The sequence below is a fragment of the Sminthopsis crassicaudata genome, chromosome 5 (assembly GCF_048593235.1).
Source record: "Sminthopsis crassicaudata isolate SCR6 chromosome 5, ASM4859323v1, whole genome shotgun sequence".
In the NCBI taxonomy this organism is placed as follows: Eukaryota; Metazoa; Chordata; class Mammalia; order Dasyuromorphia; family Dasyuridae; genus Sminthopsis; species Sminthopsis crassicaudata.
The window spans coordinates 36,356,316-36,375,155 of NC_133621.1; the positions used below are offsets into that span (position 1 = coordinate 36,356,316).

At 39.4% G+C, this 18,840-nt stretch overlaps 1 protein-coding gene across 2 annotated transcripts in view; it reads right to left on the reverse strand.

The window, feature by feature from the left end:
• PIK3R4 (phosphoinositide-3-kinase regulatory subunit 4) overlaps positions 1-18,840 on the reverse strand; it is a 56,625-nt gene that overhangs the window by 9,787 nt on the left and 27,998 nt on the right. For both annotated transcript variants that reach the window (XM_074270889.1, XM_074270890.1), the window contains 5 exons: positions 14,929-15,132; positions 11,853-12,054; positions 8,979-9,178; positions 6,888-7,098; positions 2,738-2,903 (listed from right to left, as the gene is read on the reverse strand). In XM_074270889.1, coding sequence (XP_074126990.1) covers positions 2,738-2,903; positions 6,888-7,098; positions 8,979-9,178; positions 11,853-12,054; positions 14,929-15,132 — 983 coding nt within the window. The remainder of the gene's footprint in view (positions 1-2,737; positions 2,904-6,887; positions 7,099-8,978; positions 9,179-11,852; positions 12,055-14,928; positions 15,133-18,840) is intronic.

An 18,840-nucleotide genomic window follows, 5' to 3' on the forward strand; every position in this document is an offset into this window, starting at 1 on the left:
TGAAGCAGGGATTTTCTTTACATTTGTGTATCCACCAAAACTGAGCATACTGCTGGGCACATTAAACAGCTTATAATCATTTTTTTCTTTCTTCTATTCACTCTTTCTCTATCCATTTCTTTAGTCAACCATCATCTTTTCATTGCAAAGCATTAAAAATGCTAACAAAAATTACTAAAACACATGACCTCAGGGAGGTTAAAGTTTAGCTTTTAGAATTGTGTACTTCTAACCTAGACTGGTTTACTTGCTGTCTAGGAGAGGGGAGTGAAAGGGAGGAAGGCAGAAAAATTTGGATCACAAGGCTTTGCAAATATGAATATTGAATGAATTTTGGGAAAAAAAAGCTATGAAAACAAAAACAAAATCTGGCTTTTACAAACAGACACAGACACAAAATTAATATTACTACTACTCTATAATAATAATAAGAGAATATTTAGATAGCACTTAATTGTGTACCATGTACCACATTAAGCATTTTTATATTTATCATATCATTTGATCCTTGGAAGACTCTGGGAGGTAGTTGCTATCATTATCCCCATACTGTAGATGGAGAAACTAAGGCAAACAGTTAAAGTGACTTGCTCAGGGTCACCCAGCTGACTCCAGGCCCAGAATGCACCTGTTCCACTATCCCCTAATCCAAAGGGCAGACTCTCTCTCCACTTACACCATTCTCCAGTCCTTGAATACTCCCCATCTCCCTTTACACCGCATACCCAGCCTTCCCTTTCACTTAATGGCTGTAATGATCTCTCTCTCCTCCAAACTCTACCACACTTATCTGATTTATTCAGATAGTTAAAAAATGATGTGCCAGTTTTGTGTTGGTATTTAATTAGAATAAGAACTTCTACAGATAAGAGACTATACCTTTTATTTCTCTGTAACCTACCCATCACCACAGAATACTAGAAGAAATATTTATTTTCATGAATTTAACAAGCGAACTAAATCAACAAGTGCTCTGGGAAAGCCTGTTGAAGCAACTCCTGTTCATGTGGACTAGGCCCCCTCTGGGGCCCTACCTTCTCACTCAGAGATGCTGAGGAGTTTCATGGGAAGAAGCAACTTCATTCTTTTTATCCCAGACCCTGTGCCCCAATCAGGACACACACTCCTTTAGCTTCCCCACTTTGGGAGAGAATATCCCTTTAGATTTCTAGTTCTGTGCTTTGAATGTTCTTTCACATGCAACCTTTCTTTCTGGCGTTCCTGACCCCTTTCTCAGGTTCTAAGAACACCTGCTATCTGTCTCCTCTATTCAGTGTGAAGCTCTTGGAGGGCAAAAACCTTTCTCAGTATCTCTAACACTGAGTACGATATCTCTAACACTGGCAAAGCAGGCACTTATTAATGCTTCCTGCCTATACACATCAGGATTCCTTGACTTTCCTCACATTTACCAAAGATTTTCTTCTGCTCCCCTCACAATGCTGTTGTGTTTAATGGTCATCCTTAAGTTTTAAGCATCCTTTCTTTTCTAACAAGTTATTTATTTAACTCCCTCACATCTAAAATGACTTCTGGATGGCTCCAGATCCCCGAGTATTAACTTTCTTCTTATTCTTTGATGTTTTAAATAGTGTAGGCTCCCAGGCACCTCAAAGATGGAGCCTTTAAACTCTTCTATATACCCAGAACACTTCACTTGGAATACTAAACTTTGGGCAGCTAACAAAAGAAATCCCAATTTCTCCAAATAGAAACACAACTCCTACTTAGATAGGAAAATAATGTTTTCTACCCAAGGGCTTATACCAAATGTCAACAAGACCAGAGATAAAATAACAGATCTACATTAGAAAAATGTGCAGAAATAAAGTTCAAATTTATGTAGCAATATAAGTGTTTTCAAATACTCTATATACATGACTTCCTTTGATCCTCACGACAATCCTATATGGGAAAGACTATTATTATTCTCATTTTACAAAAGAAAAAAATGGAAGCTCCCAGAGTTTCAATCACTTGGCTAAGTCATTAAGCTTGTTAAGTACCTGAAGAGATTGGAACAAGTACCACAAAGATTCTTACAAATTTGAGTCAACTAAATAAAGAGTCAAAAAAAACCAACAACTATAAGAAGGTAGAGAATGAGTAACTGTACAAAAACCCACTTTCCAAAATAGTGCCATATAGCCAAGTAAAAAGTACATGAAGACAATACAGACCTGGAAATATCCAAGTTTTAGTAGGGAAAAGCAAAAAAACCTTAGAAAATACTACGTATAAGTTAGGAGAAAATAACAATAGCAGGTTATAAAATGCCTTCTAAGGAACAAACTGGATATAACATCATTTGAGTTTATTCTGTATACAGTTAAATACTGAGGAAGATGGCATATGGAGTGGGGGAAGGGACATACATAATTGCACGTGTACAATGATGCTTTTTTGGCAAAGCAGCTGCCCACATCAATCGTCAATCACAGCATACTGCTTCAGGATGGGAAATGGAGTCATTACTAAAGAGAATGAGCTGGGAAGATCTGAGCCACTGTATAATCTCAGAATGGGAAGGAACCTTACAGATCACCTCTCACATTTAATATTTGAGAAAAGAGAGACAGTTTCTAACAAAAACACAGAGGGAGTTTTAAAAAATTTATATTTCAATAACTATGGAATTTGGGACATTATCAAGGTCAGTTCCTATTTCATGTTAGGAAGGAGGCTCTTCAGCTTTCCTATAAAGGTACTCCCTCTAGGGACCTTTTCTGTTTCTTACCTGGTGGTCGTAGTTTTCCCTTCCATTTTCTGACTATTCCAGATTTTCACTGTGCCATCATTTGAACATGTTGCAAAGAGGGAATGCTCATCAGAGACTCTGATGCGGTTCACTGCAGACTTGTGTTCATGAAGATGTGCGACCAGCAGGCCTTTGGGCCGCCATCCTGAGGAAACGGATACGAGATTGAGAAAAGCAATTCTCTGCCACTGTTCTCCTCTCTTCTCTTATACTGTCACCATCAAGTTTAACATATTCATCATGACTGCCCAAATCAATGAACAAGACTTTATTAAGTGGTTTCTTAGTGCCAGGCACTGAGCTGTCTGGGGGACACAAAAGAAAACCAAAGACCATTCCTGTCCTTAAGGAGTTTCCCTGTTAAAAGGGGAGGTGACACATACATAAATGGACAAAGCCAAGACAGATAAAATGTAACCTTAAAGAAAGATTTATCATCTAAGGTGATCAAGAAATGCTGCCCTCAGAAGACAGAGTTAGGAGTCTTGAAGAAAATCATGGTTTCTAAGAGAAAGAAGTGACGAGATTGTCCTATTCTTAAGGACAATCGACACAAAGGCACAGAACAGGAGCTGGACGGTCCCATCTAAGGAACAGCAAGGCTTAACCACAGAGGGCATAGAGGTGAGCGATGTGCAACAAGATGGAAAATACAAGAAAGGGCCCATTTAAGAATTTTTAAATAAAAATAAAAGGGAGTGTCCATAAACTGGGGAATGCCTCAGCAAATGAAGGCATCCAAATGAATAGAAAATTATAAGAAGTGATCAAAGTGATGATTTCAGAGCAAGCTGAGAAGATCTATGTGAGTGGGTGTAGAGAAGAGGGAGGATAACCAAAAGAAGTTATGAAATAACACTGTAAGGACAGCTCTGAAAGATTTAAAAATTTTGACTAATGTAATGACAAGTTACAGAAGCCCAATGATGTAACAGGCTCCTCACTGCCTAACAGAATGGTGATAGATTCAAGATGTAGAACAAGGCATGAATATTTAGACCCATGTCCAATGCAGGAACTTGTTTTGTTAAACCATGTATATTTATGAGATGAGCTTTTCTTTTCTCCAAATTTATCAGGGGAGGGAAGAGTAGAGAAAGGAAAACAAATATTCACATTAAAAAAACAAACAACTTTTTCGATGTAAATGGTCAAAGAATATGAAGAGACAATTTTCAGATGAAGAAATTAAAACCATTTCTAGTCATATGAAAAAATTCTCCAAATCACTATTGCAAATTAAGAGAAATGCAAATTAAGACAACTCTGAGATACATTCCATATCTCTCAAGTTAGGCTGAGATGATAGGAAAAGATAATGATAAATGTTGGAGGGGATGTGGGAAAACTGGGACACTAATACATTGGTTGGTGAAGTTGTAAACTGATCCAACTATTCTAGAAAGCAATCTGGAATTATGCCCAAGGACTATGAAACTGTATTATTGTTCTATAAAAAATGATCAGCAAGATGATTTTAGAAAGGCGTGGAGAGACTTACATGGACTGAAGCTAAGTGAAGTAAAACCAAGAGAGCACTGTACATAATAACAAGATTATGAGATGATCAATTCTGATGGACTTGGCTCTTTTCAACAACTAGGTGACCCAGGACAATTCCAACAGACTTGTGAGAGAGACTTCTGTATCCAGAAAGAGGACTATGGGGACTTAGTGTGGATCACAACACAGTATTTCCACCTTTTTTGTTATTGTTTGCTTGCTTTTTTTGCACCACTTGCTGTCTGGGGGATGGAGATGGAGAGAAGGGAGAAAGAAAAATTTGAAACACAAGATTTTCTACAGGCAAATGCTAGAAATTACCTTTGCATGTATTTTGAAAATAAAGCTATTATTTAAAAAAAATAAAAGGATAACAAGTAAAAATAAAAATCCTTTCAATGCCAGAGAGTTTATGAGTTTATGTCTGAGTTTAGAGATAAGGAGTCACTGGAATCCACAGACAGAGACTGGGGGCAGGAGTACACTAAAACAGCTATCGTGTAGAGAATATCCTGGGGTGGTAGGAAAAGACTTGAGGCAAGAGATCAATTAAAAGCCGCTGCCTCTGACTAAAGTGAGGGCCTGGACCTGGCTAGTAGAGAGAGTCTACAATTTAATGAGAGCGGTGGGATGTCAGAGGGAGCAAGCCGCTAGCACCAAGAGGAGGAGATGGGACCAAGAGGACAAATGACAAGCTGCTCTTGCCAAGAAAAATACCTCTTCACCAGAAACAGGTACAAAGGAAGAGAGTGGCAAAGATTATAGGGGATGTGAGACAAAAAGAGGAAGCTTATAGTGGACAGACTTGATATTTTGAGTGGAAATACAAGACAAGAGTCGTCATTTAAGAGATTCAAAGAGAGAGGGAGCCATGAGAGGCAAAAGGAGAAGAAAACAGTGGGATAACCATTTAAGGAGAAATAAGATTCTCTTGTTGCAGTCGGGGCTTGGTTAAAATTAGGCAGGTAACAATGTGAGGACCCACATAACAGTTATGTTATTTCTTGTGGCCCCAGCTGGCTCCATGCAAACGTACAAAGGAGGGGACAGGAGCACCGGACACTGGAGGCCTTGGAGCAGAGGGTATGTGGAGGAAGGCAGGATCATCACGGGGGTTGAGGAGGGGACGGGTCATACAGAGACAAGGTTGGCAGCAGCTGCCAGCAGATGATACAAGAGAGAAAAAGAGACTGGGGAGTCGGAAGGTGGGAGAGAAATCAGGGGTGAGACCATTTCTTGTGTGCAGGCACAGCGGACACCATCATCCTCACTGCTACAGCACCATCCTCACTGTCACCCTCCCGATGGGCGCTGCACTCCCCTTGCTGGGAAACGACCTAGTGTGCTAGAGGGCAGAGCAGGGGCTGTGCTACTGAAGGGCCTCCCTGAGAAAGGGGAGGGCTGTGAATAATGGCCACCAGAGGACGCCCACAAACCATGCAACGGATCCCCATGATCAAGAACAAATGACTATCCAGAAGGCCCTGCAGCCTCTCACCTTCAGGACAGCCATGGAGCACAGCAGCCTGAGTGCTTCCAGAGCCTACCACACCTTCTAGAGGCACAGTATGACCTTCATGGTCTACAGAAGTGCAGGACTACTGAATGATTACCAATGAGGTCGGGCAGCCGGGACGTGCCACAGATCTGAGAGCAGTGGGAGCCAACTTTTGGTTAATTATCTGATCAATGTGGCACTTTTGGAGCACTTAAAAAAAAACAAACAAAACAAAAACAAAAAAACAAAAAAACAAAAAAAAAAAAAAAACAAGGGAGAAACAAGGATTTCTGCCAATCTTAGCTAACTATGAAGAATGAAGCTATATGCAAGTTAAAAAATTACTTTCCCTCCCCAAGAGTTCTTGCTCATAATCTGAAAAAAAGGAACAGGGTTTGTTCTGTACGCAGGATGAGATGGGTTTAAAGGCAATCAGAATCCCCTGCCATCCCATCAAGACAGTCTGCCAATGTAGGTGGAACATTTCCCCTCTGAAAAGAAATCAATTTAATATACCGATCGAAGTGTTCAAAGAAAAGAATTATAAAAGCAAACTCTGGTGGCACACTTCCTGAACCGCAAAATTGGACAGTTTTCCTTTGATGAATGAATAAAAGCCAAAGATCTGGTTAAGTACAAAAGGACATAAAGAGATACCATCAAATAATGAATACCATCAGAACGAACTATTTCTCATTCTAAAGTAGCGCTAGCACCATAAAACAGACACACCACAAATACCAGCCTAAATTCTGGGAGATCATCATTCCTGAACAACCAGGTACACCAGTCTGCAATTCGAGAATCGGGGAGCCCAGCTTACTATAGAGGTCTGAAGCTCCTAATGGCATGTGAGGACCCAAAAAGCTTCACCTTCCCTTATGTGTGCAGATATAGATAGATTTTCAGGTTTAACAACACTGCTAAAAATCTAAAAGCAATATCTGATCATACATGTTGTGCCCAAAATACAAATTTCCCAAGTTAGAATTCAGAACGTGCTTATCTACAATAGCAGTATGTTTGGCAATTCTAAAAAAGCCACACTTCACCTTGAAAGAGCAAAGGTCATCTTTACCAAGGTGGGGGGAGCCCTGGGGCCAACAAGAATGGCACAAAGGCCGTTACCTGGCGGGGGTGGTTTGCTCTCCCACTCTGCGTTCTCCATCATCTGCTTAGCTATCCTTTCCGCGTGACATTGCTCTCGCTTCTGCTGGACCAATTGCTGAAGTTCCGTCTTACAGGTTGTGGCCCGTATTTGGTAGGTGGACGGTAAGACAGTGCTGCTTAACACCTGCCCTGCGGGCTTCCTAATCTGGACAGCCGACGCTTCGGGAGCCTGTGAATCATGCATAAACACTTGGGTCATGACACTGAAAAATTCTAAAAACATTCACGGGAAGGTTTCTATGAAAAAAAATTATTCATGCTTCAGAAATTATATGACATCAGGAGAAAGGAAAGTAAGTCCCCAACAGTGGATCCCACTCCACACCCAGCATATTAATGGGAAAGACAGCACTGCCTGGGCAGGAACGGATGATATGGTTATATCTGAGCCTTTGGTACAAACATCCAAATCAATATCACCACACAAAATTATAGAATTGGCACCAAAGTGTCCTGGTAAGTAAATACTTAGGAGATCAGAAAAGGAGGATCCCATAAGCGATGTACAACAAGTGAAACCAGGTCTTTATAAAATTTAACTTGAGAGTCCAAAGACTTGTGATTTTATTAGGATAAGGAATTCCTAATTAAGAAAATCTATCAATGAGTTTTTGAGTCATTAAGTAACTTTCCAGAGGCCTGGATGGATCAGTCAGGATTGGAATTCAGGTTTTCTTGGTCTTCTCTCTCTAAATCATTGTCCATCTTCTGCCCCCTTGGAAAGCAGACCTATTCCCTAGGGCACTTCCCTGGGTTCTCCTCCCTTCTATCTCCACACTCTTTCTTAAAAAAATTACCTGTTACCTGAATTCAAGAGTCATCTCTCTGTAGATGATGCCTTAATCTGTACCTCTAACCTTAATCTCTCTCTCCTAAACTCTTTACATATTGTTTTTTCTTAATTCATTTTTATTTTTTGTTTTTTTACACCTTGCTTTCCCTCAGTGTTCCTCTACCCAATCCCTCCTAAACAGCAATCCCCTAAAATCAAGCTTTTTCTGTTTTTGCTTGAAGAAGGAAAAAAGGTAGAGGAAAAAAATTCAATAAAACTGATCAAGATATGAGAAAAACCTGACAGTATATGGGATGTTCAACATATATGGATTTCAAACTCTGCAAAAAGTAAGAGAAGATATCTTTTCTGAGACCAATCTTGTGGTTAATGATTTTAAAATATTCAGTTTTTTGTGGTCACTGTTCTTCCCATTTACAATGCTGCTGTCAATGTATCTAGTGAGTTTCTGGTTCTGCCCACTTTGTTTTACATCAGTTCATATTAAGTTCATCATTCCCGGTGAAATGTCCTAGAAGATATCTCCTTCTGGGTGTGCTACTGGCTTGGGAAATTCAATATGTTCAAAACAGCAATCATTAGCCCCTTTTCTCCCCTCATCCCTCCCAACAGATACTGAAAAATTCTAAAAAACATTCATGTGTTTTGACTGAGAAGTCAATGGAACAAGCACTTACAGAGCACCGACAACATGCCAGGCTGGACCAAGCATTTCACAAAAATGATCAATAATCCTGGGGTATAGGTACCATTTTATAGGTGAGGATATAAAGGCACAGAGAGGTTAAGTGGCTTGCCCAGGTCACAAAGCAGGGAAAGGCCTGAGGTAGGACTTGAACTCAGGCCTTCCTGCTTCCTTCCTGCCCTATGAGCCGAGTGCTCAGTTCATAACCTTTCTTCCTCTCCCACTCTTCCACCACTTTTCTGGTTTTCCTCTTCTTCCTGTTCCAGATCCACCACCTAACTTGAGTCGCCATCCCGAATGCCCTACTAATGGCAGCCTCGGCCCCCACTGCCTCCTCAAAGTGAAGGAGACGCACTCCTGGGATGGGGTGCTCACTTACTGCTTTGCTCAAACACATGCTGTGGTTCCCAGGGACAAACAAACCCTTACTCTGGGTGCTCTTTGCCTGCTCACAACCAGTCCGGCTCATAGCGCCCAGAGAAGTGCCAGTGTGGTCTGTGGAGCGTGGCCTAACTATGGCATGTCAGGGAAAAGTCTAGAGCCTGGGGGATAGGTGAGCACTTTCCCATACCTGGGGAGAGGATGACAAGGCTATCCCAAGGCCGAGCGAAGACTCCGAACGCAGAGGCTTGCCCGGCTGAGGGGCTTCCTGGTCGCTGGACGGCCCGTGTCCCTTCGGGAGGGCCTGGGGGAGGTGAGCAGGCTCCAGTGATCCAAACATGCTCTTCCATTCTTCATTCACATTTGAATCCTGTTTTACGTGTTTTCTAGCTGTGGAAATACATCCAAGGAGTGTTACTAGATATAAATGAAGGTTGTTAAAAGTCCGAGGGCTCTGAAATCACTCAGGAGGCGAAGCACCTTGCTCAAAGACCGGTGAACCACAAGTTATTTTGTTTTGTGTCTTCTTCAAAACCACGAATGGCTTTAGATGCTGACTCTGATCTCCCAGCTGACCCCAAGGAGCCCAAGGAGGGCTGGGAGCCACAGCTGCCACAATGAATCAGCCCCAGGCACCAAGAAGACTTCCTCCTTCCCTCTCCCTCCCAGTCCCCCCCCCCCCCAGAGCTAGCCGGGCCTCAAGAACATCCCGATCAGTGAGACAGCAGAAATGTCACAATTACAAATGATGGATCACTTCTTTCAGAAAAGCAAACTAGCAACAAAGGTGAAAACTTTTCCCCCAGAGCTGCCTCCGCCAGTAGATAAAGAGCAAGGTCGTTTTAAATAATGAGCAGTACTGTGTAGTGAGGAAAGTACTGAACTGGGAGGCAGAAGACCAAGTCTACATTCTACTTCACTGAAGTCACCCATCAGGTGGTTAAATGTCTATGTAATTACCTATAAGATGAAGAAACAGAGTCTTGTGACCCTGGCCTCAAGAGGGTCGTGAGCAAAGCACCTGGCACCTCTTGAAGCACTCTTTGAGTGGGACCCCAGTGTCTAGGCCCCCAGCAGAGCCCTCCCCACCCAACCACGGACGCAGCAGGACACGCTCCGAAGGAGCAGCAGAGGCAGGGTCACAACTCTGATCTTCCTGATTCCAAACATGATGCTCTTTCCACTCCATTGTGTATTTCCCAGGGAAAGAAGGGGCGGGGGGGGGGGGGGAGAAAGCAGCATGGAGCTGGGCTCATCCTTGGCTCCAATCAGGGTTTTGGGGCACCCTGGACAGGTCACCCCCACTCTGGGCATCTCATAGATGATGAGAGGGCTGGGCTGGATCAAGAGTCAAATGCCAAGAGGCCCCCCTAGCATTATGTGTGCACCAATTCTGAATCTATCGCTCTTTGGGTTCCAACAGAAGGTAGTGTTTGGCATTTAATGTAGCATTTGCAAAAAAAGCCAGGAACAATAACCAGGTCCCCATCAACCACTCTAATCACAGTCAGTTTTTTCATCTCGAGAACTTTTATCTCCTGAGTTCAGTAACATTCAAGGAGTCGAGGTTTCCTTTGCTCCTCTCCTTTTCTTATATTTCTAGAGCCAGACAACAACCCTACAGGGAGGACGCCCAAGAGGCGGAGACAGGAGGAGGAAGACCAGCTCTATTTGCTGGCTAAGTGCAGAGCCACTGAGCCAGGCCTCTGAACCTCAAGGGTGGGTATCCAGTTAGGGAAAGACTAAGATAGTTAACAGTCCCTAATCTGAGAGAAAAGGAAAGCATTTTGTAAACTGCGAAGTGCTCTGCAAATGGAAGGTATATATCTGCAGCAAAGGAACATTTTATACTAAGGCATTAAAAATCTTTTGTTTTATTTCATGTTACTAAATTCCAAAGAAAATAGTGTCCCAAATGTTCCCCAATCTCAACGTTCCATCTCTTGACTCCACAAATGCTTCCCCCATGCCTGGACAGAGCTCTCCCCTGCTCTTGGTCTCCTAGAGCCCTTAACTTCCTCAAGGGTTCATTGCAGTACACCTTCCTATGCATAACCTTCTAGAATCTCTCCAGGGACTCCCTTTCCACTCATATCAACTTGGTTTGTTTTTTTTAACTTATCAAGAGATCAAAAGTTAATTGATCAACAGATCAAAAAACAAATAGTTACACAAATAGATACAAGCAGAACTTATATTTTAGATAGATACACACATACATATACACTCAGATTTTAATCAGAAAGATACAGATATATACAGACATTCATTTCAGACAGAGAGTAGATAGCTACAAATATAGATTTCAGATGCCCCTATGGAATAAAAACTTAAAAAAAAAAAGGTATCATCTCATTTCTGTTTGTTTCCTCAATACCTATAAGCACAGTAATTTGTACACAGCTGGCTAGTAATAAATGCATGCTGAGTTAAACACAAAGGAAGCTACAACTTTTGCCTCCTTTTATATTTTTTATTTACCTTAAGTATTCTTCATGGTGCTTATAGATGAAGAAATTGCTCCCTGACAATACAAATCCATTTTTAAACATACCCTCTCCCATTATTTTCTCAGTAACATTACATGGCAACAAATTACAGTTTGTGAAATGTCAAAGCTATAGGCAACCCAAAGGCAATAGAGAAATGCATTTCTGAGGGTTCCTGAACACTAAAAGGACACAAAGAAATGCACTGAGCACAGTGACTAAGTCATTTGGAAAACATTTATGTGAAAATCTGAACAAGAATTCCAAAAGATCAGAATGGGCTGTAATCTGTACCAGCAGAGAATAAAATCCCAGATCCAACAAGTACTGGTCTGAAGCAGGATTAAATTAATTACCTTTCAGGTGAGAAATTGCACAGTCCACACTATAAAGTAGGCAACCAAATAATCAAATCATCTCAGTTTCTGCAGACATTAATTTTTTGAAGAATTCTTATGGGGCTTTTTTTATATTAGTATTGATCTGTTGAAAGCAGTTCAGTTAAACTGCCAATGATAATCATGTACTGAGTGAAAAAAAAAAAAAAAAAAAAAAAAAAAAAAGAAGGCATTTACCTCGTTTGTCTTCTGGCTCCTGTCTGGTTTTTACAAGATCAACCTGCCTCCCAGTTATGCCAAGAGCAGCCAAATCAATGACTCCTTTCTGGCAACCGTCATGCAGGTGACTCTGGTCCACAATATTGGCCTTCGCTTTATTGGATTTCATCATGAAGTCCTTCAGTGCTAAAAGTTTGTCTTCTTCCTCCTCAGTCATTCCCTACAATGATAAATGAACACTGATTTTAAGTCATTTTTAAAAGAACCAACATAGGAAGGAACAAAGCTCCCCCAACCCCTACCAACTTAGGGACAAATCTCACCAAGCTGAGAATATCAATAAGATACCAAAAAATGTACAAGTCAGTCCAGTTTTTCTAAAGAAACTAAAGAGTGATTTTTTAAAATTATTCTGAGGAAAAAGATCTCCTTACAGCTCTGGTTTCATTCATTTTCAAAACCACTGATCTGTGGTTTTAATTGCCAAAATGGGGCCCAATTCCTTTACTTAAAGGAGCTGAAACATCTTGGTCTTCTTAGATAATTCAGATAATACTCTTGAAATGTGTCACTTTGTAACATTTATAAATCTTTTACTTTCACAATATGACATAATTTTGTAATATAATTTTGATCTTATAATTCTCAAGAAAAATAAAAATCATAAAATTAATGCCTCTAAAGTGGTCAATAATAGCAAAGATTTAAATAGTATTAAAACTAATAATGTGAATCAAACGGTCTCAGAGCTTACATAATAAAACCAGAGGAACCTTGGAATACATGATTGTCTAATGTTAACCTGGGATACTTGTTTTATATAAAAAACAATGTGCATCCAGCTTCTATTCCTACTAAAATATTAATTGCATGTATAAAGTAAACATTTTTATAACTGCAATAAATCTTGTTCTTTCTGCACTTTCCATGTTCAGATGGTAAATTGTGTTACTGGCTAGCTCTCAGAAACAGTAACAACACCTGCCATTTCTTTTATTCCTTTTTATTCTACCTTTCTCCAGGAAACTCACAGAATACAACATAAACCCACTAAACTCCCCCTGATGTATTGGGAAAATGTACATTTCCTTATCTATAAAGCTAAAGGAAAAAACAAGGGTCTAGAGATTCTAAATCCCACTTTCTAAGCTCCAGAATGTTCTTCCTCTTGTGCTTTGTGAGAGGTGAATAATAATAATAATAATAATAATAATGATAATAATAATATGTATGTATATATATATATATATATATATATATATATATTTTTTTTTTTTTTAATTAGGGTTTTCTTTGCAAGCCCTAGATGGAAAGTCTTAAACATTCTAAGCAAAAAATCCAGTTTTTTTGCAGTCAGCTATTCCTAAAACGTTCATGTCCTTGGCATGAGTCTGTACTACTTAAACCACTACTTAATACTTTGGTTAAATGAGGATGTTCTAAGTGATCTACTATTGCTATTTTAGAACAGCAGAGAAGCAGTTGATGATTCTCTTCAAGAGGACAAGGACATAGCTGATAGGACTCTAGAGGACACACATTTTTTAAGCAAACTATCTTAATCTGTTTAATTCAATTTTCTTGGGCTAATAACAAACGCTAACATAAAATCACAAATCAATTTGCCTTTTTCTATAACTAAATCCTCATCTCTTCATCAGAACAATTTAAAAAAAATCTCAATTTGACAATTTCTTCAGAAAAACCTGAACCAACTTCTATCTTTTTCTCTCTTTGGGCATGTTCTCACTTTGACATTCTGAGCATGTGTGCCATTCATTTGACAGAATCAAATCAAAATCTAACGGGCAATGCAAAAGATATGGGGCTGAGTCCATACAGTCACAGGGCTAGAAAAGACTAAGGAAGAAAACCATGAAAACTAAAAATTCCAAACTCATGTTTTGAAAAGGAATTTGGAACTTTTTTAAAGAACAAAAAGTTCATTTTAAAAGCCAGAGATTTTAAATCTAAAAAGATGAGGAGTGAGCAAGAGAGGGCCAAAGAATTTCTTTACCCTTGACACAAGACAAGCAAGAAGGTACTACCAAACGCCAAGAGTCCAAGTTCTGTCCAAAAGAACATTTCAGATGATGAACTCTCACTAAACATCTGGAAGACCAAGTCTCCAACTTTTAAAAAGGTTGCACTGGCCATTTGGAATGAATCATTAAAAGTCTCAAGGACAGCCCCCAAGGGCTCACTTAACTTAGGATGCTGCTGGAGTAGAGAACTTTTGATGGAGTGAAAAGTTTTTGAGATATTGTTCAAGGGGGAAAGGAAGAGGTAATGGAAGTTTCCCAGGCTTAGCACCTGTCCAAGTAACCAGTACAGATGCTTAACCCAAAACCGAAAGGAAGAGAAACTAGGACAAATGCAGAAAGAAAAGGAACTTGGTCTGGGGTTTCATTCAAGGCTAACAAGAGGCCTTTGCTGCCACCCTCCCTCCCTTCTACCTGCAGGTTTAACCATCCTTTCCCAGGTTCTCTTCTTGCATCCTCAATTAGGATCACATCTATTTCTTAGGACAATGGAAGTGACAGATTGATGTAGACTAGACCTACCTCTTGCCCTTTTCTGAGCAGCCTGACATAATGAAATGAATAAGCAATAGATTTAAAGAAAACATATTATTTTGTGTTGTTTTAAATGGAAGTATTAGCACCAGGAGAAGCTAATTAAGCCTGGAACAATATTTTTGTGAGTGCCCTGTTCTACAGGGCCATAGAGAATGAAACCTGTCCACCCTGTGATCAGTGTGCCTAGCACCAAGTGCATACTGAAGGAAATGGAATAAATATAGAAATACACAAAGAACTTTGTCTCTAACTCAGTCTGATTCCACTGTAATTTCATCAACATACTTATGTGAGAGCCTTCCCTCTTCTCTAGAGTAAAGGGAAGAGGGGACGGAAGAGTCAGCTGGCATTGATTCTGTCAATCCGACAAATTCGACAGTTTTTTTTTTTTTTTTCCTTAAAGACAATGGTTCAATGAAGGTGTGGGTGAATAGCAACAACCAACTATGGTGTAAATATAAGTCAAAAAACCAAGCCAGGGGATATGTATTCATAAGTGTTAATTTTCAGAACACCTGTGAGAGCAATTTCTTCAAAAGCTGCGCGACAGCCGGATCCTCGGGTGGGGGGCAATCAGACAGCAAGCCATTCCGTTTCTTCTGACGCATCTGCAGATGTCTGAAAAGGCTAGCAATATCTTTGGACCTCAAGGCATAATCAAAGATGGAGCGGCTCACTGGCTCTTGAAGAACACTGAGGAGAACAATCTCCTTATCAATCTGCATTGGAAAAAAGGAAAAATCATCAACTTAGAATAGGAGAGAGTAAAATGAAAGTCAATCCTTACAAATTCTTCAAGGTGAAACAGAGTTATTTCCTTCCTAAAGAAACTCTCCAGACATTCCCATTGTTCGGTGTTTAACTCGGTGCTTAATGTTCAGAAGAAAAATGAATGCCAGTTCTCAATAGCTGAGTACGAGTTTCTGCTAATGCTTCTTCATTAGCAGTCAATTACTCTTTCCAAGAAAATGACATTGCTAATGAACACACATAAAGCATGAAAGCTAAATGGCAGCTAATAAATGTCTTGTCTTAGACACTTTCATAAGTCACTGATCTGTCTTTATGCCGACTACATCAAAAAAGCACATGACATCCAGGTCTTAAAAACACCTAGAATTTCCACATTGTAGTATGAACATTCATAGTGCCATCCAAGTATTCTTGCAGCAGCGATGGTCAACACTGTAAGCAGGTCTTGCTTGCTGACTGCATCTGTCAGAAAGCAAGTTAGGCTCTAGACTACCCTCAAAAATGATGCCTTCCAAAATGGAAAGAAATTCTTGGGTGCAGTCAAATTATTTAATCTATCAAGTTGAACTAAGCATATGTAATATCAAACCTTCTTCACTGCAGTCATACTGACTTCCCAAATACTTAAATGTCGGGAGCCAAGGGCTTCGGCCCAGGTGTCTCTCCCCCCTAAGTGGGCCTTACCCTTAGACAAATTGTTCCGAGAATCAGGCCGACCACAGGTGGGCATGATCCTTCCAAGAATCAGCCGACCATAGAATGTTCCAACATTGTGTATCCTAACTGCAAAATGTTCCTATTCATTGAACCAGCCATCCCCATGTTCCTTTCCCAGGCCCAACCCAACTTCTCCATCAATCCTGCCCCTTTCCCAGACCCAACCCTACTTCTCTTTCTCATGTTTTTTGCTATATAGGCTGTACCCCAAGAGCAATAAACTGAGACCTTGACAAGAATCTGCTTGGTCTCGCTCTTCTTTCTCGCCCGTTTCTCTTTCAGGCTGGGTCCCCCTCGACTCCCCGAATAACTGAGTCCCGCTGGACCGGGACACTTAAATGTTGCTAAGAGCAAACCATAAACCGATGAAAAAAAAAGAAAAAAAATGAGCTTTTCCTGGAAAACAAAGTGAGTAGTAGGTGTTGATTTCTAACAATTCACATACATGTCCTATTTATTCCATACTAAGCTTTCACAAAGTCATTACAAATCATTACAAATATTCTGGCAGCCAGTCCTTAATTTCCTAAGACTCTGTCCCTGACTATGACAACATTGGATAATTATCCAGTTTTTATTTATTATTACAGATGAGCTGTAATTATTTAATTAACAAAAAGAAAAGACCCAAGCAAAGAACAGCACTTATGAGAACTATAATTTCGTGGCTAAGTTAAGTTCAGATAACATTAGGTTCAATTTCCAGGACAGCTCCAATCCACTTCAAAAAAGGCCTCTTAGAGATAAAAGCACAATCTGGGACAACTTAAAGCTATCAAAGCTTAAGACCTTGGGGATACTCTGTATTTTTAGGTTTTTCTCAATGTACTGATTGATGTTGCTGGAATTTTTTTCTCTTCTTTTTTATTTAAAAAATAATTTCATTCTTTATTTGAGATGGCTGAGAAGAGAAAAAAGGAAGAAATTTGAGCAATGTAAAAACAAAAGATTAGTAAAAAAGGTTTTTCTTTAAATAAAAAAATCCCTTTGCTTCTGTTTACTGTGGCCATATCCTTCCATGTAAAAATATTATGGCAGAAAGTGTTCATAAAGTAGAGAAGCAACAAATCTAAAGAGCATGATGTTTCCTAGGAATAAACAAATCTACTGGGACAAAGTGATGGTTGAAAGAACAGCCAAAGAAGCTCAGTTTCCAAAAGATACCCGTTCCAGAGGTGGTTTTATTCCAACAAAAAGAAAGCTGGATTGGCAGAGAGAAAGGGAGGAAATCCACAGGGGTATGTGATTTTCCAAATGAAGAACATGGGTTTCAAATGGCAAGGATAGGACATTTCAAGATCATTCTAGCAGTATGCCATGACTGCCTAAAGCAGCCTGCAACATTCCATTCCGCTTAGAAATATATTTTAAGAATTGGCTCTCTATGTGGATGGTAAGTCTAAACTCTCACAGGCTGGGTAAATGGTTTCTGCATATATGACACAAAGACTTAAAGTGTTAAATTCTTGGTGTCTCATTTGATCAAGAAACAATGTAATCATAGCTAGTAATCCAATACACTATACTTTTTTGATGATTTTATTTTCTGAATTATCTTCCTTCTCCCCCATAACTCTCCCAGCAACTAAAAAAGGAAAACAAAATCCATTACAAATATCTATAGTTATGCAAAACAGATTCCTAGTTTAACCACATCCTCAAAAAGAAGAAAATACAAAATACACTTCAATCCATAATCTGAGTCTATCACCTCTCTTCTTGTTTGTCTTTCATTCTTGAAGCAGACCAAGGACATAAGGAAGGTGGTGTTTTAACTATCCAATCACTTCTCCCTATCACACAGATCTTCCTTAGTTTTTTCTGAAATCATCCTTATATAATTTATTACAACAAATTATATTTTTACACCATAACCTGTTTAGCCTTTCCCAAATTGATGAACCAATTTTTTACTAATATAAAAAAGAGCAACCATAAATAATTTTGTACACTTGGATCTCCTTTCTCTCTTTCTTGGTCTTTTTGGGGCACAGACCTAGTAGTGGAATTGCTAAGTTAAAAGGAATTGCTAAGTTAAAAGGAATTGCTATGCACAAGTAATTAGCTTTGGGAGTACAGATCAAAATTGTTTCCAGAATAGTTGTATTAGTTCCCAGCGATAGTGCATTTGGGTACCTATTTTCCCCACAGCCCCACCATTTGTTATTTTCCTTTTTTGTCAGCCAATCTGATGGGTATATGAAGTGGCCCCTCACTTATTTTAATTTTCATTTCTCTGTTAGTGATTAGAGCATTTTTTTTAATATCCATTGAGGATTTGGATTTCTTCTGAAAAATGTCTATTCCTATCCTCTGACAATTTATCAACTGGGGTATGGCTCTTTTTCTTATCAATGAGTCACTTATCGGAGTAATTTGATGCAAAGATTTTTTCCCCAGTTTCTTGTTTTTCTTCTAATTTTAGATACACAGGTTTTATCTGTAATGTGTAATCAAAATTATTTCCTAAAAATATTTCTATCTAATTTGTTCATAAATTCTTCCCTTATCCATAGATCTAACAAGTAATTTCTTCCATGTTCCACTAATTTGCTTGATATCATTCTTATGTCTAAATCATGTATCCAATTTGAGTTTATCTTGGTATGCAGTGCGAGAGGTTGTTCTATGCTTAGTTTCTGCCAGACTACATTCAAATTTTCCCAACAGTTTTGTTAAATAATGAGTACCTGGTTCAATAGCTACCATTTTTGAGTTTATCAAATCTAAGTTATCATGACCCTTGTTTCCATATACTGTATATTTAATCTGTTCCACTGATTAACCTCTTTATTTCTTACCCAGTATGATAATTACAGCTTTAAAGTACTATTTAAGATCTACTATTTAGGCTCCTTTCTCATTTTTTTTCCCCTTTGATTCCCTTAATATTCTTGACTTTTTGGTAAGATGAATTTTGTTATTTTTTTTCTTGCTCTATAAATTCTTTAGTAGAC